Here is a 21,521-nt window from a genome sequence, read left to right as displayed (position 1 = left end):
CCAAAAGCTCCATTCTGATTTCCATGGTGCTGAATGACATGCCTGAGGTGAGCTGGCAAGGCCAGGCCCACCCGAAGAGACACTCAAGAAAACGTTGCCACAAAAGCTGTGATTAATTCCCAAGTAGGAAAACACCTCAATGACATGGCTGCTTTGAGCAGGCTACCAATGTAAGTGCAAGGTCCAAGAGAGATCAGTATTAACACACATATTTAATTTCAGCTGAAGAGGCCTGAAGGAAACAGAACGACTTGCAAGGAGCAAAGAACACAAGTTGTTTCTGTACTTCTTGTCAGAACTAACAGGCACCCAGTTACAAAAACACACACTCCTGTACAGCACTGTACAGGAAACTTGTTTATGTCTTCTTTATTTCTTATTTAACTCCAGTATGAGTGGCACTTGATGAATCAATAGACTCCAGCTGACATGAAGTAATACTTAAATGAAGCTTATTCCCTACTAACTAATTCAAACCCCATCTTAATCAAGCTTGAAAATTCATTTTTGTAAATGTTAACAGCATTAACAAGACTTGTGTGTGGCCCACTATGGATGTGTACATGACTAATAAAGTAGATCCTAACCCACAAGTAAGACAGAAGCTGTCAGTGGTTTAACCATATGAAAATGATGGGGTATCCTGGATTAAGTTGTGTCATCACCTTGGAAATGCTGAACACAAAACCAAAACACAGATCCTAAGCTTTGGATGTAAGCGGTCTGACTTCTTGCAAATCACTGACAACCACATATAAAGAAGGAACTGATGGAGAGATGGTTTTGGGGAAGGCACGGGGAAAAAATTTCTCTCAATGGTGAAACTGAACAAGTTTCCCTTTCTTTTTCTTGGCAACAAAAATAAATCACAACAACATTTTACTGTCAAAATGAAGGAAGGGGGCAAGGGAAACTGCTTGAAAAGCTGGTTTAGAAGTATCTTTTATCTTAACAAGGGAAAACTTTAATCTGCCCAAAGAGGTGGGATAAGAGCTTTCTACAAGTCAGAAAGGGGAACACTCCCTAGTGCTCCCCACTTCAGGTTTTGGAGCCTTCCTCTCTTCTTTTGGGGTGGGAGAGCATCTCAGCCTGAAAAGGGCAACTTCAAACCCTCCCTCTTGCCTTCAGGGATCTGAAGTGTCCCCTGTCCATTACCGGGACTGTGACAGTGCAAGACCCCGCTGTCCCAGCATGGACTCACTCGGGGAATTGGCCACTCCTCGGACCCTCAAACCCAGCATTGTTCCGCTCAGTCACAGCGGCGCTCAGAGCCCGCCCTCACTCACACACACCGGCAGGCTTGGCTTCCACAAACCAAATAACAAGCACCAGCCAGAGTAATTAAGAAAAAAAAAACACCAACCAAAACCACGAAAAAACCCTAAAAAACAAAAGCATGGAAATTCTTACTCTGCAGCTCAGCTTTACCGAGCACCGCATCCCAGACGCGGGGGTCCTGCAGACCTGTCCCTGCTCGTCCCGAGGGAACATCAGCACCCCGCGCTGCCCACGGACCCGCCGGGCACGGCGGACGGCTCCTGCGCGCCACCGCAGGGTTCGGGGAGGGGCTCGGGAGCCTCCGCGGCTTGCGGCGAGTCGGGGGGGTCGGTGCCCGGCGGGGCGCGCGGACCAGTGGGGACCAGGCCGGGCAGGGGACTGCAGGGACCCGTACAGCCCCGCCGGATCCCGGCCTTCCCCGGCCGCAGCTGCAGCCTCTTGGTGCCCGCTGACGGACCGGTCCGGGCACCCACCTCCTCCCCGGGGGCTCGGGCAGCTCCGCCGAGCTCCTCAGCCCCCGCCCGGGGCTCCGGGGGCTCCTCCGGCCGCAGCACCCCCTGGTCCCGGCTGGTCCCGGGCCCGGCTCACGGCAGAGCGGGGCGGGCTCTGCGTCCAGTCTCAGTCACCAGGACGTGAAAGGCTGCAGAGGAAAATGCAGCTTTAAGGTGCTCGGAATTTCTCCATCCCTGCTGGTGAGTATTGAAAGGACGTGAGGTCAGAGACGTTCAGCTCTAGATTATGCAGAGAAGAACTGACACACTGCTTGGGTCACAACAAGATCCTGCCCTTATCCCTTCCCTCCATCCTTTTCCCTTTCTCTTCCTTCTGCATTCCCTTCTTCCTTTCCTTCTGCCTTTCTACAGTCTAGAGATCCATTTACTAACCACCTGAAGCATATTTGAAAGATAGTTAATAGCATTTCAATGTTTAATAAAAACACCTAAATTGTCTTTTGCAAGTAGTTTTTTTGCTTTAAGTTTTAGCTCATTTGTTCATGAGTTCGCAAAAAAGTACCTACTTCTCCAGTTTTACAGCACAGGACAGAAAGAGTATGAGAGGCAGGCTCAGTAACAAGGTTATTAGTGGATTTAAGCTATTAGGATGTGATTACAAAAAAAGCCATTATCAGTAACTGGGCGTTGCGGGTGCTCACATGAAAGCATTCTGGAGAAGCCACTGCACCACAGAAGACAAGAATCTTGTGCACCCAAAGTGGAGGCAACAAATATGCTCTTCTAGACGTTCTTAAACATAGCATCACAGAGCCTGAAACCAGCCTTTCACACCGATGAAATGCGAAGTATTTCCTTATACTACCAGGTAATTAAACAGTAGTTCAAGTGGAAAGGAATGTTATCTGGAAGGACAGGATATGATATCTTATTAGCAACACTTCTGAACCCTAAAAACTGCTGGTTCAATAGCACAGCACTTCTTCAATTGCTTTGTGCTTCATAGCTCTAAAGCACTTTTAAAATCAAGCACACAACATGTAGTCCTCAGAGACAAAATTATCTCCTATTTGAGTGGCAAAGTACACAAGTGATCATCGTAGCTGCACGAGGAGTCTGAATTCTTATATCTTGGCTACAATCTTGCCTCTCCAAGAACCAGCCATACCATTTCTTGCATACTTCTACAGCATCCAAGAACAATATTCTAACTGCCCAATACGTTTTTCCTCATGTTAGCATTGGAAGCCATTTATGAAGCTACCTTAAAGCTGATTATTCTTCAACTACCACATGCAACTACAATCCCAGTATCTGAGCACTGATACTTGTGTTGCAAAAGATGTGTGTTTGTCAGAAGTAATTCTGGCAAGTCTGAAACTAGAATGTCACTGCTAGTTTTAAGATAAAAACCTTCAAAGGTGTATTTAGTACTAGTCTAAATCTTTCTCCTGGTGTACCAAGGAGAGGAGGATTTTCACTTTGTTACTCACGAAAATCCAGGGATGTCTTTTTATCTGTAACCATACATGAATTTTCAATTTCATAAAGTAACTCAAGTCCTAACACCTTGTTAAGAGCTTGTCACCTTGAGAGAAGTTAAATACTGCTGGTGTTTAAGGGTTGGATGTTATGGCAGTTAACAGCTGCATTCCTTCCTCCAGGAGGCAGCAGTAGGGAAAGTTAGTCTTCCTTTAAATTAGTTCCTTGGTTTAAGAAAACTACCTGTAGGTATTAGTGATTTCTAGAACTGGCATTGCTGCCCTGCCTGAGTGGGTACTTCAGTCTCAGCCCCTGGAAGTGTCCCAGCCCAGCTCCTGGACTGTGCCTCCTCTGCAGAGCCAGACCTGTCAAGCTCCCTCTATCCTCACAGATCCAGGCATTCCTGAGGACACAGCTCCTGCAATAACCCATCCCCTTGATTCCTAGTAGATTATACCTAGGACAAATTCTCCCCTACACAGAACCTCCAGGAAGACATCAAAACCTTAATGGATACTTATGTTCCAGCTAAGTGGCCTGTGCTCCTGCTGCAAAGAGCATGAGCTGCCTCAGTAGTGACCCCAGAGCCTGTGTCCTGAGCCAAGGAATGCTGGAGAGGGTGCATTTGCAGAGCCCACAGGGGCACACCACAGCACCCCAGGGGCACACCACAGCACCCCAGCATTCCTTCAAAGTGTCCATGCAGAGTCAAGAAAAGTCTTCCAGCTCCAAGACACCGAGGCCCAAGTGGCCAGAGGAGCAGCCTGGGTTCTTTCAGCAGCACACTGAGACACTGCAATGGTGTTCTCAGCCCTTCTGTCCCCTCCCAAAGGCTACATCAGCAAGGATGAAAAGCACTGGCCCACACAAGTGAAACAGGCCTGCAGACACAGAGGGAGGTGCAGAACAGGAGTCCTGTGCTTGGCCTCAGAGCAGCAAAAACAAAAGCCACACACAAAGGGCTGAACACAGCTCGAGTCTCTGGTCACTTGGTAAATGTTTACAGGGGCTGCAAAGGCAAAAGAGATGGGAGAAAACATCTGCAAGTAAAATGGGTGAGTTAAAACAGACAGTTTGTCCAATACTTACAGTGGCAGTGACAACTCCACATCCCCAGCAGCACCTGGCACAGGTGAGGGAGGGTGAGGAACCACCTCCCAGGCCTCAGGACCCAGACTCTGGAGGAGCAGTGCTCAGGCAGGCACTTGTTGCAGGAGTCACCATTTGCAGCTACTGCAGGAACAAGCACAGCACAGATTAGTCAAGAGGACCAAGGACAAGTGTCTGGAAGCCCTGTGACCTCCCACGTGCAGAGCTCTGCCCCAGGGAAGGCACAGGAAGCACGGGGTGAAGACTGGCAGGAGAACACAGCCCGCTGAGCTGCCCAGGAGGAAAACGTGGAACTTGAGAAAAAGAGGATACATTCTTCCCCATTTTTATTTATCTGACAAAGTAATTGAGAAAAAAAAACATTTTATTTCTATATCCGTTTATTTCAGTCTGTAAAAATATAAGACTAATATACAACTACATCTAGCTTGATTTTGTAAAATCAATCTTCATTCAGTGAGATACCAATGTACATTATACATTAAAGTTGTAAGAAAAATACTGATATTTGACATTTTAAACAAGTTCATTCATGTAAAAATCACATTGCAAGTAAAATTTAATTAGAAAATACATAATATTCACAAAAATACACATGTTAAAGACAGCTTGTGAGAACATTGTCCTAAATTTAACTCAGGTGTGGAAAAAAAAAAATATGATTCACAGTTAGGCTTGACTTCTCCAGTACCACAGCAGAACTTCAAAGTAAATGCATCTTAATTCTATTAAGAATTTGTTCTTCCTATTAAGGTGCACTTAGATCTCCCATTGCAAGGGAGGAATGACTTGTCCCCCCACTGTGTATGTACAACATATAACACTAGTCAAAGGAATTGTAGTTTTTCATTCCATTCTGAAATAATTGGGATACTTATAAATTAATTTATAAAATCTGGATTGAAAATACAATTTACATACACAGGATAGTCAATACACAAAGATTACATCAATAGCAGCGTAATATTGTCAATCATGCGCAGCATCCTCACCATCACCTCTAGATTTTCTCCTCTTTTTTTTTTTAGCTAAAGATAAAATCTACATAAAACAGTCAAGCCTTTAAGTATTGTCTTCCAGGGAGAAAACAGTAAAGATGTTAAAAATTTAGGAGGTAGTGAATGAAAGGCTAACAATATCAGCATATTTTAAAAAACCTTATAGTGAACCCCAGTATCATTTATATATAAAATTAAGTTTAGCCACTCATAATCAACTGTTGATCATCCTGAAGTAGCAATTTAAAAATCTTTTGTAATTAACAGTGTATGCATTAGTAAGATATGGAAGAACTTTAGGAACTTTGTGGTAACTGCAGCATTAAGCAATTACATGCTGTGCAGTCTGTCATTGTAGCTGTAAATACACACTTGAAAAAAAAAAGCATTTTTAGGTTTATTCTTTAATGTTTTTATCAAGTCCCAAATGCTTCATTTTACTACATGTTACCAAATGTCTGTAAAACAGAACATGATATATGTCAAAAAGAATATTACCTCACGTTTAGATGAATCAGTTTGCAGGAAAGGTCCTAAGGATGAACTCTCATGCAGTTTAGAGTAGGACCCCAGTTAAATTTCTACAAGTCCTTAATACTGGCATGTATATTCCAACTATTCACACCCCTGCTCCAAGCACAGCCTGGCTGACACACCAGACTCAGGCTGGGAGCTGAGCAGTTCCCTTGCCAGCTGGGCATTCCCAGACTCAGCCCAAGCCATGATCCAAGCTGCAAAACACTCCTGGACATCAGCTCCAGAAGGGATTTCCATGGAATGAAAGCATTACACCTGCATTAAGTGCACTACCAGTTCATTCTCTGTACCTGTGGACCTCATGTCTTCCCATCCAAGTGCCTTTATTCCTTTGATTATTCACAATACATTCAAGTAAACCAAAGGCACAGAAGTGCAAACTAGCAGAATAATGAGCCTCACCCTCCACTGGTGATTTCATACAGGAAGGAAAGTCTTTTGATAAAGGAAAAAAAAAAGATATTTTAAAGTAAACAATCTTCCTTAAAGAAAGGAAGTGTAAAGCAGCACTGAGAGAAAACACGTACAGGTAAAGTCTACTTGTTGCAGAATGAGTATTTCTTTTCCTCATTTCACACTAACTGGGTGTAGTTACTTCATTTTTAATAACTATTAGCAAAATAAGTGAAACACTTCAAAGTTCTTGCTCTTGTAAAAGGTTCCAGGGCCTCTCCTTATACACACTGAAGAAACCATAAATAAGTGTGAGGCCAGAGCACCCTCACCTGTATTTGCAGAGCACCAGTGCCTGCTGTGCCTACTCTCCATAAATCCTAAAGGCCATGGATACCTCTCTTGGCAAGGTTTGAGAACACCCCTGCTCACAAGATACCCATTTCAAATGTGCATTTTTAAACACCAAACAGCAGGGGCTCCTGCAGCAGTGTTTGCATCGTCACAAAAACCTTAAACAAATACAGCTTTAGCCTCTGATAGTCTATGAAGACCTTTACAGATGCCTTAACATTAAACTTACAGTTAGTCTCCTGTTAGTAAAGTTACCAGAGGTAGATGTTTCCTCAAGATAGACTGAGGGGAAAAAAGAAAGGGGTTAGTGTCCCTTCCCACTCATTCTGTCTTCCCAGAGGGTAGAACATGCTCCCAGGCACCTGACTCCTGGCTCTGGTGAGCACAGAACCACAGACAGAACTGGTACTTCCTACTTAGAGCCTATGGGATCCCTGGGGACAAGCTCCAGCCATCCTCCTGCCCAATCCTGTCACTTCCCATCTCACTTTCCTGACACAACTTATGTTCCCAGAGAAGAGTCAGGTTGGGAACTGAGTGCCAAAGCGGTAAAGCAGGAGGTACAAAAAGGGGAAAGGGAAAAACAAGGCTAGAATCCTCCCCTGCAAGAAAGCCAGTGAGTGCAGCTGGTTGCACACACACCTATGTGCTCACAGCATCAGGACTTGTCAGTGTTGCTGCACAGAGCAGCTCTGGAATATCCCAAACACCCAGCCAGGGGCACACAAAGATCTGCATTTACAGTTCAGTTCATTATAATGGGTAAGTTCATATCACATGGCTCAAACAAGTTGTAGTAAAGCCTCCTTCTGATTTAAGACTTTTTTTAATCCAGGGATTTAACTTAAGCTGTTCTAACTTGTTCAGGTTTGAAGAAAGTCACTTTTTACGTTATCCAGACTCACTACAACAAACCTTTGCCAGTAGAAACCCTTACAGCTTCCACTAGGACTGCAATTTTAACAGAGATTATGTTATGCTATTTCCATAGCATTAAGCTTACATTTGATTTCTTTGTAATTTATGGGGATTAGCAACTAAATCCAACGATGTCTGTAAAATATTGCAAACTACAATGAGAACACGTCTTTGATGCACTAGTGTTAAGACTTTTCACATTTGAATTTCAAAATCAGAGTCATTAAAAGTAAGCTTGCCTGGCCATTAGAACCAGGAAAGGTGCATGACTAACGAGCCTGTGGTTGCACATTCACCTACAAAGGAACAGTCACCCTCCAAGCCCCCAGCTCCAAACAACTGTGCTCCCTGTGTCAGCCAGGGAACAGCCCAGCCACCTCCAGCTCTTCCCACCCACCTCCACTTTATCTTCCAGCTTCCTCCTGCAGAGCGCCACAAGCAGCTCTGCAGCCCAGGGCAGGAGTGAGGTGGCTAAAGCAGCTCCATCACACGTAAGCAGCACTTCACATGAACGTGAAACCACAGGACATTAGATAGTCAGCCTCACACATAATTAAGTTTACTTCTATAGAACCAGTAGTATTCGACATTAATAATAAAAAAATCAAGTACCTTTAAAAGAAAGCTCACAGGCATCTCTTAGCTATCCTTCATTTTCAATTTAAATTTTCCTCATCCGATTTCAGCCATTTATCAATTATCTTCCAGCTTTGTGAATTATTTACACTGAAGTGCAGAATTAACGAAGTTAGTTAACTTACATCATTTTGAATTTCTTGTATTTACTTTTTTCCCTCCTCTTAATCTAACTGCAGTGCTTGGTAGATGGAGAGGTATCAAATGTATTACATATTAAGCCCAATTAAAACATGTATGGCATCCTTACTTAATACAAAGTACACCAATGGAATTTCATAGTGTTATTATAGTCCCATCTTCTTCCAACGACTTACGCCCAGGATCTGGTACGTCATATTCCATGCTACTGCTGCCTGCTGAGTGATTGGAGTTCATCTCACTGGAAGGCAGGAATCCATTTTGTGTGGACTCGTGAAGGAGTTCAATTTGTGACAATGATTCTATGCTTTCGCTGGTAGGAGCAGCTTTTGGGATCTGCTGTGGCTCCCCACTATCTTCGATAATAATGTCCTCTTCATCGCTCTCCTCTTCTCCTTGCAAGAGGTTTCCCAGAATATTTGGTGTGCTGCTTGGAAGGCTGGACTCAGTGGACTGGCTGGAGCTGCCCGAAGTCCGACTGTTCCTGACGACATTGTTCCTCTGGTTGGCGGGTCTGACCGTGATGATCAGGTTGCGGCTGTTTGCAATCATCATGTCTGTAACTTGATCGAGGCTTTTGCCCGACACCTCTATGCCATTCACCTCCAGCACCTCATCATTGACAGCCAGTAAGCCTGTGCTCTGAGCCAGCCCTCCAGGGACAAGCCTGGATATGAAAATCCCTGGCACTTTCTCTAAGCCGTGCGGGGTCACCCTGACGCTCGAGCCGTCTCGGATGTAGAAGCCCAGGGGTTTGTCGGTGCCGTACTTGTAGAGCCGCACCCTGCGGTGGGTTTCGGGGAGGATATCCACGTCTATGATGGAGGACACTGGCCTGAAGTCCTGGGGCATGCTAATGACAATGTGGGGCTTCTTCTTGTGGTTGTCCGGCCGGAGCACATTGGACAAGACGTTCTTCTTCCTGGTCATGGTGTCTGTCCCAAAGGCACTGTAGTCTGCATCTTCTGCAAGAGAGCACAGGGGGTTAGAGAGAGCACAAGGGCTTAGAGAGAGCACAAGGGGTTAGATCCTTCAGCTGGGGCTCAGAGCACACTGCTACCGTGGGAGAGGCTGGCTGAGTAAAACACCTCATCTAGAAGGTTTCTGCTTTACTGCAGTAGAAACATTTCTCTTTACTCGCAAAACAAAAGTTTTAATGTTATGAGATTCAAAGTTTGTAATACTTTTGGGTTTCTTCTACCAAAGGAAAGAGGGTACACAAAAAAATTACAGCAAGTTAGCAGCGGCAGACACAAAAAACCACAGCTGCTTGAGAGAAAGGGCAGAATGGAAAGAGTGAGCACATTCCTAGAAACATTTTAATTTTATTCAGAGTAATTCCACTTGCTAGTTTTCTCTGCTCAGGTTTCAGATCATTGGAAAAGGAAGAATGAAAAAGGGAAAGCAGCCAGTGTGCCTATTATTGCCTAGCTGCTGGGAGCCAGCCAAGTGACCTGGATTCAAACTCCAGAAAGCTTATTCCACTCTGCACTCTCCCCTGCCCCCACGCCATGTAGGTAAAATGGCTGTGGAGAGAAACAAAGAGACCTTGCACACAAACACTTGAGGCCAAACTGTTCATGCAGGCAATGCTGTAACTGCCACAATTGGATACAAAATATGCAAATGGCTTAGAACTTCCAAAAAGAAAACACGTTAATCATACAACTACTGAGGGAACAGAACACACGTTCTGATTTCTGAAATGCCTAGTTACCAAAGGTTCCATTTTTCCTTTTAATACACTATAGTTCTCCAAAAAGAATGAACCTAAATACAATCAAGATCTGAATTTCCTTGGACTTAAACTTGTACTTTTGCAAAATTGCATAGATTTTTTTTTTTTCTGAAGTGGATAAAAAAAATAGTCAAGCAGAGCTCTGGGACTCAGAGAAGTTGGGATTCTTTGTATTATCACATTAAGATGCCATTGGTAGAGCCAAGAAAGCAAAAGAATGGCTATACATTTCAATCTGTGAATTGGAATAACCATGGCAAGCTGCCCTGGTGTGGCATTTCAGAGGAGCTGTCAACTGCTGAGGAATCAGTGCAAAGGGAGAGCTGGGTAAGTCAAAGACACTTCTTTTGGAAGCTGAGATACACAGACATATATCAGTTATATTTGGACTCTTCAGATGCTTTAGGCAAAATAGAACAGAGAAAGTATTTCTGGAGCAACAGTTTACCACTACTCCAGCATGGAACACTAACTCCTCCCTGAAAACAAGAACAGCCCTTTGACTGCTCTGCTCAGGCAGCCTTGGACTTGGTATTCTAAAAGAAAAAGGGCAAGAGAAGAAGAAACAAATTTAAATTAGCCCACACAGAAAGTCCCAAAGGGACTTACTATAAACCTACCTTGTGTGTACACAACAGCTCACCAACATGGTTTAGAAAAATGTGTCCTGATGGCCTCATTTACTCTTTTTTTTTGTTTAAAAAAACTAATCACACAGTAAGGGAGGCAAAGTTGTTGTTTAGCTGTTTGCTAAAGACAGAGCATCTTTTGCATTGATGTTCACAGGTAAAGCTGTTAAACAATTTAACTGACAAACAGGAATTATTGCTGAAGGCACCTGATTCAATACAGCCCTACCATACTCTGGAGTGGCTTCTGTGACAATCTCAGTTACTTTGTAATTTAAGGTTAAAATAAAATAACATTAGATCTCAACATCAAACAGGGAGGCTTTAGAAATAGCCTAAAACCTGTTCTTCAGATTCCTAAGAGTGTTCAGTATAACTGACTTGTTGGTTCATTAAAAACCAATCCAACCTCCCAAACCAAAGCATAAAACAGGTGGACTATGTCTGAAGAGTAAAACACCTCCAAAAGTGCAAACTTACCATTTTCTCTGTAAAATGCCCCTTGGGATATCTGACTGACTGAAGATCAGCTGTTTAAACCCCATTATTCCATTGCTGAACTCCACTGTGCTGCCTTTTCAGGTAACACAGAGCAATTCCTTTGTTGTGGGCTTAAAATTTATGATTAAAGAAGAAAGTGTGAGAAGTTTTGCCCTTATCTCTCCTGACAACCCATCCAACCAGTTTCCAGTTAGACATCTGGTGTTTCACTGGAAGGATTTTTGCAATTCAATGAGTTGCAATAGTCTTTTGTTTGTTTGGTTTGGTTTTTTTTTTTTTAGAGTTACAATTGTTTACAAAACAACTTGGTAAGGACAATTGTGAAATCAGATCCCAGACTGGTCTGGCTTTAAATATCTTCTACTGCTAAATACAAAGTAACACAACAACAGCAAGAAAGTGATAATATAGATGGTTTTAGACAAACAGTAGACAGTGGTGACTTGAATATTAGATTTAAGAACAATAATGAGTGCTAAGGTTATTTTTTAGGTCATGGACTCCCCCATGTGCATTGCACAGATATTGAGTTTATGGGGGTTTCTCCTTAAAGGGCACAAACTCAAGAGAATCAGACAGGATCTGGTATTTTACCTGTTCTGTCCTATCAAATGTGTATCACATCAACATTCCCAGCTTGCCACAGTGGCTCTAAGGGCTTCCTCACCTTCATGGCAGGTCACTCCCACCCCAGTCTGGCATGGACTGGATATACAAACATACACACATTTATTACATCCAAACCGTGTCCTGCAAGTGATTAAAGACAGTCTGTGCTCTTTACCCAAGTTAGATCTAGAATGGTTCCCAACTTCCTTCACAAAAGCCACCACCCAGCCTGGCTTCCACAACACCTTGTAAGGCTTAAGATTCTGTCCAACTCAAGATTTTCCATAGTTAGAGGAACACAAAGATCAGTAGCAAAAGGACTGGCTTTGAAAGAAATATTAAGTAAACATGCAAAATAACAGATTTAAAAATGCTTTTAACCCAAAAATGAAGATCAGAAAAATATTTCTTAGAAGAGATAGGAAATTTAAGTCTCTTTCAAAAGACAAATATACAATCAGAAATCTTAACAGAGTTGGGGTTTTTTTTGTTTTTAGAAACTTTAAGTTACAGGACACATTGCTGAAATAAAAGCATCCTAAAATTGTAAGCCAGATGTCAAAACATTTAAGAAACTCTGAAGCACCAGAGGGTAAGTTTTTTGCATTATAACTGCTCTTAGCTGTCTAATAATTCAAAACTAGCATGAACCTTCAGATATACAGTTACAGAGTTTGTGGGGATAAAAGCAGCAAAAGGTTGATAAAAACCCATCTGTCCAAATCTCAGCCAAACAGCACACTCTGGTTAACCTCCCTTCCACTGCTAAACAAATTTTCTAAAGCAATACTCTCAAGTACAAAGGCATCTTTGTTCTGGCACCTCACTAATCAGTTTAAAGCTGTGGCAGAAAATATTTTGGCCTAAAGCCAAAGGACAAGGTGTAAACTCCAGATAGCGTTAAGAAGAACGGCCACACAGTGCAGGGATGATTTTCCCCAGCAGTTTCAAGCTCAAGGTGGCACCAATCTGTACAGACTCACTCAGTGAAGCTGAAAACAAAAGCCCACGAGTGCCAAATCTGTTTTCAATTTAACATTGCTGAAGACAGATTTTTAAAATATTTTCCTGATCTATTTGCAAAGCAATGTAGAGTTACCCCCCAAGAATTCAACTTTCAAAGCCCCCAAACAGTTAGCACATTTGAATATAGATGCAATTTTGCACTTTTTAAATAAGCCCCAACAAATCTTTTCCTAGTCACAAGATACACAAAACATGGTTTTAGGAAACTAACCTGTGTTTTTAGGAAGAGGTCTCAGAATAACTAGGATAGTCCATAAAGAGCTGTTTAAAAAAGCCAACTGCTCTTACTTCTCACCAAAATAAAGCTTCTTGGTGAAAAGAGGTACAAATGGATTAACCAAAGAATGTACTTTTCACTAAATACAGCCACATACATGCAGAACTTGCAGGAGTGGTATATTTAATTTAATATCCTGCAAGTTACTTTTAAGGATATTATAATGAAATACATCTTCTGTTATCTCTATTATACTTGTATTTACAATGCAAAGTTCCCCACATCAAACTGTCCTTCAGTCTGTGTTCCCCCCTTTGTCTCTTCAGTCGGGTTTTTCTCACAGACAGAGTGACTCCCATACATCTGGATTTAATCACAATACATCAGTTTAACCTTTAAATACCAGATGTCAACAGTACCTGTTAATCTGTTAAACTGCAGAACGAAATTCCAGCCAGGAACTGCCTTCCACAAGCTGACAGCCAATCTCCACTTGTGCCACATCAAGCCCCAGTTTGGATTTAGCACAGGAGGAGTTTGAAGTATTTTAAAGGAATTTAGTGAAGTACAGTTAGAGGAGTCTAGGGGGAATGGTGTAATTTTGTACAGGACCACATTAACCAAGGCACAACAATGCTTAGGACAAACTGACAGCTTTCAGAAATGAGGAGTCACAACTGAAGAGGAAAGAGTGATTACTGTGGCTTAACAACATTATCACAACTGTCACTTATGAATAAATGCACAAACATCTTGTTGCTTCCATTTCAGCCCCTTAAGGTGTTCCTTGAATGCAATGTACTAAGAAGTTAATACTATTTACATTAGATTTTATTGCAGTCTGCTCATACCTTATCTTAGCTTTGCACACATTAAATGTAGTTTCTAAACAGGTAAGACAGTGTAATAAAAACTCTGCATATTTTAAGACAGCAGAAACTTCCTCTCTTCCTCACAGTGGCTTTTTGTCTTAAATTCCCAACTACTATAGCTGAAAACACAAAAGAAGGTGAAGTTCCACTACAAAACCCACAGAAATTTTTCAACTGATTTAAGAGAATGCATGAAAGCCACAAGCAGCCTTGTAGGGAGCAAAGTAACTTGTGTCACTTATTATAGTTCCAAACCAGCACAGATCAAAGCAGCTCCACCAATAGCAGGTATTTGTTCACTTATTTTCCATTTCAGAGGTACAGCCAATAAACTTCCCTGCAATCCTATGAATTAACCACAGCTAAATCACACTGCCCAAAATACAACCCATCCCTAACTCCAGCAATTCAGCTTTGGTTACAGGCAAATCATCAGATATAAAACACAGAACCAAGTTACTTCTTTATTTTCCATCAAACAAATATCTGCTCTCTATGGCAAAGATGCCAATGAAGTCAAAGCCTCAATTTAATCAGACATGATCAGCGTGGTCACAATTAACTCACAACAAAGTACAGCACTGGAAGTGCTGGACTAACATTCCAGCCTGGGTTCCCTATTCCCTAAAACTCCATAGCCAGAAGGCTCTCATGTCCAAGGGAAGGCAATGACAACTGATACTTTCCACACAGCTTTTCCTGCCAGTCAGTTCTTGTTCTGATAAACTATAGTGGGTTAATCTTATTTCTACTTCTGTGCATTGTATCAGTTCTCTTACCAACTCTTTGTACCAGAGTAGTAACAACTAATCCACTAGGCTTTAAATGATGATATAAGGTGTTAAAAATGTAACAGGAACAGGCAACATTAGACAGGTAACACTAGTGACAATCTAAAAACATATGGTGTTAAAATATAAACTCAATAATCCCAGCCTGACAAAGTGGCTTATCCGTTCTCGTCATATGGCTACTGTAGGGGATTAAATGGAATCATAGACCTTGTCCACCTCCAGGTTCTATTAAAGCAAATGGTTCATGCCTTTGGCATTTCAGCCCTCACCAGATTATACTATCAACACAAACCAGCCAACCATTTTGCCAGGGCACAGCAGCTGCCAAGCAGCCACACTGGTTGTGAATATTGGGTTAGTGTCAGGCTGTGCTGGAGTTGTTCATTTTTTGGAGTGGGAATGTTGATAAAAGGTTCTGATGCCCAAGTATTTTCCAAGGGAAAGATGCCTGTCTTAGCAACAACCAGAGACAGTGAACATCACAAGAACAAATACAACTTCCCTTCCTGAACAAATGCAGGTATTAGGAACACACAACCAGAGCAGACATGCTACTTCTCAAGGCAGACCAACAACCCAGCAGCACTCACATCTGAGGTTTGCTAACTGAAATAAGCTTGTCAATTCAAAGCTTCAAAATGTTTTATTAGGAAAGTGTGATAAGAGTAGCATATTACTATGTGAGCCTTGAATTTATACTTGTGTATTAAATTTAATACTTCATGTAATAAGACTTCCAATATTCCTTTCCAGCCTCTTTTCTCATCTGATCAAGATTGGAATTTTAAGTGAAAAGTATCCTACATACAGAGCAGAAAGCCCTAGAGGTTTAAAGTTTATTTTCATTTGCCTGCATAAAACCAGAAGGAAGCATTTGCCAGAGATTTAATTTAACTGAACTAGCAAAAAAGCACAAAGTATAAATAGGTTGCCTGAGGAAGTTCTTTCAAGAGAGACAAGTTGTGAATACCTTTCATGATCCACAATTACTACGGAATTCAACATGATGAAATAGGGCTAAAGGGTTTTTTCCTCCATACATCACACTGTTTGCTGACATGTGGGACAACTGGATAAACAGATGATTCACATATTTCAACTGCACTTACCTTTTCTCTGAATGAAAATCCTGAGGAGAGGATTGGCTGTGGAAACTGCTTTATGATAATTGTCATCGTTATTGATAGGCAGCAGGTCCCCATGAATGTCCGTGTATCCCACCAGCACATCAACATTTGGTATCTTGTGCACATGCTGCAACAATCCATAGAATTCCTCAAACTTTCCAGGCTTGGACCTCTCCAGAGAAAACCGTCGAAATTCTGCTCCAAACTACAACAAAATATATCTTAACGTCATTAAGATGGAAATCAAACACCCTCAAGCAACAGAACTATTTGAATGTTAAACCTGAAAAGTTATGGAATTAAAAGTGCACTAGAAATACAACCACTATTTTGAAATGGCATTGAAAAGTCAGTTAAAACAACTGTTTGGGGTTTTTTTTCCCCGAAGTTGTAACTATTTTTGGACTTGATAAAACACAGACTTTTGAGCAGGCAAAGGTTGTCTCATTGTTCCATTTAATGGGAGCTCATTAGCATTAAGGTGACAAACTTAAGGATAATGCAGATTCTCACATGCTGCTGAAACAGCCGCTCTCACTGAGCGCCAGAATTCACAGTCAGCACCGAAGTGGTGACTCAAACAGGACGGTGATTAACCTCCTGTGCTATGTGAATACCTGGAATTTTTCTCAAAGAACTACGAGTGCACTTGAGAACAGAGTGTATGGATTGTGACACAGCCACGGTTCACCTCCACAAGAATGAACAGCCTTCAGACTCCCAATTGTTTGGCCAAGAAATGAAAATGCCTCTGACGTGAAGACTACCAAGAACAAACCACGTGCAGCAAAGCTTTAGTGAGCTGAGCTCAAGCCAATTCTGCTCTTGAGAGAGAGAACAGAGGCAACCAGCCACTACCCCTAAAAGCATTCAGAAGATTCACTTCCATTATCAAGACTCAAATTTTGATTGCACGATCTTTTAAATCATGGTTCTATCCATGGTATATGAAAATACTCAGAAAATATGAACGAAAGCTTAATCACTGACTTATTACTAATTACTTCCAGGGGTAGGATCTGCATTTAGTCAATATAATCATTCAACCCATACCCAGCTCACAAGTCCACTCAAGCTCAGTCTCCTAAGTCATCTGTAAAGCAAACACTCATTAAAACACGAGGCTGCAGTGGGGGCAGGTATAAAACTAAACTGGGTGCCAATAAAAGAATAAGCATTTGATGTAGACTAGACAAATTTAATTTCAGCACACATAACCAATAAAATCTTAGTGTTCTGCCCAGCAAGGGCAAAGCAAACAGAGTACTGGACAAAAATTACTCCAAACCCTCCGTATCAGGCACACACAACATACCAGAGATGCTGAAAGGAATTCAGAGATAGCAGCAGCCAGGTTACAAAAACCAGAACAGCTTGTATATGAGTTAAAAGGGTAATAAGCTAATAAATAAAAAAACTCGGTGGCTTTTTTTTTTCTGGTGAATTATACTGCTGCCCTACAGTGAAAATAAAAACTTTCAATAATTTTTTAGCAAGAGCAGAACACATGGAACAAAACGCCTCAGTATCACATACTCAGGTGTGTGTTACACACAGCAGATGTGAAGGTGCACTTACCACCCTCCAGCCCAACCTTCACCTCACATTTGATTACAATCTTTTGGAGAATACGAGCTTTGGAGTTCTCACATGCAAACAAAGGAATGAAATAAGGAGACAACGAGCCCGTTGTTAGCATGTTAACACCATGCTAACTCAAAACGAGCTACACCTTCACCACCCCCACCTTCCTCCAAAACTTTCAAATAAAGGAATTATCTGGGAACATTCCTCCTCTAGAAATACTCCAATTACAGTACCATTAACTAACAATAAGGCAGAAGGGATGATTCATACCTGCCTACTACAAAAAAAGCCAGGCCCAGCCCACAGGAGGAACTCTCATCACGTCAGGAGCGGCACAATCTTGATATCACTGAGAGACTTTATCCTGTCTCTCAAATCCTTTCTCAGCATGGACACCACAGGAACTGTCCACACATGGCAGCAATGTAAACGTTTGGCTTTCAAAGACTACAGTTTAAACATAATTCAGTAATAAAAGTTTAAAAAGCCAACAACTTCACCCTCAATTTGGAGTAAATTTAAATCTTATCGCGCCAAGTGAAGGGCCAGATTTTCAAACGTGACTTTTATTTTTTCCATGTTATTTTATACAAAGTCGGTGTAAATACCAAGAGACTCATAATAGGGCTCTTATTTCCACAGTTTGCCACGTGCTCAATACCACCATACAGCAGATGAAAGACTAAACTAAAACTGTGCAATTCCATGGTTTATTTTAACCCCTCGAAATGTTTTCATTTCATATCAGATGTTGAACTCCATCCCATTAAATAGGCCTGCACTTTACACTTTGGAGGAGATGAAAGACTGGAAAAGTAACTTAAGCAGAGAAGGCTCCTTGCCACCTGAGCTCTTAAACACGTGCTGTTCTCCTGCTGACTCCCCCGGGAAAAGGCAGGAGAGCCGTGTCAGCACACCAGGAAGTCACCCGAGATTCTCACTTAAGACTCACTTATGAGAGACACTTTTATTCAAGTCCTCTGTTACACAGCATAAAGCTGCTGGACTGCCAGTCTCCAGCACTGACAGAACATAAGCTCCAGTGACCATCTCTGATAAAAAAACCCCCCAATTATTCCAAGCCATAAGGAAGAGAGGAGGGCAAACCTGAATTTTACATCTAGAGAACCAGAAGTTTATTTTCAGGCTCCCATACCATCACCAGGAACTCCAGTTTGGGGGTATAAAATTTTATTTTCTGTGACAAGAAAATGGGCTGACTGGAATTCAAGTGCTAAGGGGAATCCCCAGAGCAAGTTCAGAGCAGTTACCCAAACTGAATAAACTAGACTAACAAAAGGATTGTGCTCATGTAACTGTGGCCACAGCCGGGCTGTGCTGGCCCAGCCCAGTCAGATGGGCACAAGTATTGATTTGGAATATCTAAATAAAGAGCTGTACATCACTGATCAGCCTTCGAAGCCCAGGCCACTCCACAGGAAGGGTTCCCTCCACCTCCCTCCCACACAGGCCTTTCTTCTTTCTCTGTAGAATTGCTCATTTTCATAGAAGGAAGCTGACTCCTCTGCGATATTAAATGGAGGTGCTGTTAAATAATGCATTAGCAACAAGTAGTTCTAGGAATGCCTTGAAACCTGCTCCAAAACATGCACTTAAGGGACAGTCCCTATTCATTAGAGCTACACTTCTCTGTACAAACACCAGGAACATCACATGGGTGATTCCCCAGATGTATTTTAAATCAAAGAAAACACACAGTGGGGAAGGAGAAATCCTAGAGTTTTGGGCTGAGGAAAAAGTGGTTTGGGTTTATAAGCATATCACACTGATTGTTTTCAACTTCATAAAGCATAAACAAAATGAAAGGCTTCACCAACCACAGTACCAGCTGTGCTTTATTAGTGTTTGAAATCAGAGCTACCAGATATTCCTGTGCTTTCTGGTTTTGTCCACATGAAAAGGTGACTTTTTTTTTTATAGTGTTAACATCATTCAAGCTGCAGAGACCAGCCACACATTTCCCTGAAGTTCCAGCACTCGCTGGAATGTTATCCTTACAAATCCACACAGCACAAGCCCTGACTGCTTCACCTCCCCTGCTGCTGTAACACCTGATTAGCAGGAAAGAAGGATACAAAATACAGACCACAGCCTGGTCGCCAGATAAAAAAACCCCAAGAGATCCATGTTCCCACCAGTGGAGAACACATTCCCACGTGGGTGCATTTACAATTTGCCTGGGAAAACGAAAAAGGAGGTTTTAACGTTTATTTAACTAACAGCTTGACACTCCACATCCAACAGTTCTACAATTGTTAACAGTAGAATGACACATCAAGAAATTATTTCGAATATAAAACAAACAAAAAAAAAAATTAACTATTTTCTTTTAGAACAAAGCTTTCTCAGCAAAACTTTGCACAACCAGCAAAGGAAAAACTAAAAATAGAATGGATGTGGATACACACATGGGAGAATTTACAGATTTGTGCAAAGCCCTGACCACAAGACACCGGTGATATATTCTGTGACACACAGGTATACACTCATAAAACACTCATAGGACTCTCTGATTGCCTCTAAAAGGCAACAAACTCCACTTTAGGACAAGTTCACCAGGGCTTACCTCTACCTCTCATGTAAGCTGGAAGAATATGCTCTACCCCACAGACACACACACAAAAAAAAAGGTCCAGAAACGCATAATCACTAAGCGAAAAAAGGGAACCACAGAAACAGTCACCAAGTTAAACAAATATTAAACAAACGCACTCATTGTAATTCGGACGGAGAGCGGCTTTTGGAGCTTATGAATTATGACTCCAAATACCTCTTTTGGCCCAGTTATCCCAAACTTTCCCCGAGCACCTATTTCTCTACACGTTTTTCAGCCTGTGCAGGAACTCAGGGCCAGCTCCCCCGACCTGCACCTTTTATGTTAAACCACTTCTATATTTTCTCCCCGCGGACAGCGCGCCCCATGAACGACACCGGCGCCTTCCCCGGCTCTGCAGCCCCGGGCCGAGGGCTCGGCCGGCGCAGGGACAGGCGGGGCGGGGGCCCGTGAGCGCCCCGGTCGTGCCCGGCGGCCTCGGGCAGGTGAGTCAGCAGCTGTCCTGCCCCTGCCCCTGCCCCTGTCCCTGCCCCTCGCAGCCGCACCGCGGCCCCACGGCCCCGCAGGGCCGGCCCATTCCCCGCGGCCCTCAGGCGGCGGCGGCTCCCACCTTGCTCTTCACCTCCATGGTGCCCAGGCCGCGGCTGCCCGCGGCGCCGCGCTGTGCCCGGTTCATGCCGCGCGCGGTCGGTTCCGCTCCTGTCGCTCGTGGCTTCGCCGCAGCGCTGCGGGGACGGGACAGGCCGGGCAGCGGCGCGGCCCAGCCGAGAGACCCCCCCCAGGAGCGGGAGCCGGAGCCGCGCCGCTCCGCCGCCTCCGCCCTCAGCGCGGCCGGCCGGGGCGGGCCGCGGCGGCGGCACCTGCCGGGGAGCGGGGCGGGGCCGCGCCTGCGCCGCCTCCGCGGGAGCGCGCGGGGCGGGGCCGCGCACCTGCCGCCGCGGCAAGATGGAGGCGGCGGAGGGGCGGCGGAGTGAGGAGAATGAGGAATTGTCGTCGTTGTCTCCCGGCAGCAGGTGCGGGATGTGCCCCGGCAACCTTTGCCCGCGGTGGCCGTGGCTGTGCGCGCACGGGCTGGAGCGCGGCTTGGCTCCGCGTCTTCTCTTCGGGGGCCTCTCGCCTCCTGCGCCCTCACTCACACAGCCCTGAGGAGCCGCCATCCCGCACGTCCCAGTCCTGGGGAGCCGCCATCCCGCACCCCTCACACAGCCCTGAGGAGCCGCCATCCCGCACCCCTCACACAGCCCTGAGGAGCCGCCATCCCGCACCCCTCACACAGCCCTGAGGAGCCGCCATCCCGCACCCCTCACACAGCCCTCAGGAGCCGCCGCCCCGCACCCGCCTTACCCAGAGGAGCCGCCATCCCGAACCTCCCAGTCCTCCCACAGCCCTGGGAAGCTCCACAGCCTCGGGGCCGGGAGACCCTGGGCTGGTGCCCCGAACACACCAAACCCCTCAGACATCTGAGGTTGGGGATGGACGGGATGATCTCCGGAGGTGCCTTCCAACCCTAGTGGTTCTGTGATCCTATGGGTTTAACACACAAACTG

At 43.9% G+C, this 21,521-nt stretch overlaps 1 protein-coding gene across 1 annotated transcript; it reads right to left on the bottom strand.

Annotated features, from left to right (window-relative positions):
- Positions 1-4,684: 4,684 nt before the first annotated feature.
- Positions 4,685-20,669, bottom strand: PARD6B (par-6 family cell polarity regulator beta). The gene is made up of 3 exons (XM_029960441.1): positions 20,585-20,669; positions 15,795-16,017; positions 4,685-9,264 (listed from the first exon to the last, which is right to left on the bottom strand). The coding sequence occupies exons 1-3, from the start codon at positions 20,648-20,650 to the stop codon at positions 8,435-8,437; spliced, it is 1,119 nt and encodes a 372-aa protein (XP_029816301.1). The 5' UTR covers positions 20,651-20,669; the 3' UTR covers positions 4,685-8,434.
- Positions 20,670-21,521: the final 852 nt, after the last annotated feature.

Source organism: Manacus vitellinus, unplaced genomic scaffold (assembly GCF_001715985.3).
Source record: "Manacus vitellinus isolate BGI_N305 unplaced genomic scaffold, ASM171598v3 scaffold_26_pilon, whole genome shotgun sequence".
NCBI lineage: Eukaryota > Metazoa > Chordata > Aves > Passeriformes > Pipridae > Manacus > Manacus vitellinus.
Note: the sequence above shows the minus strand (reverse complement) of the source record. Positions and strands in the feature narration are given on the sequence as shown.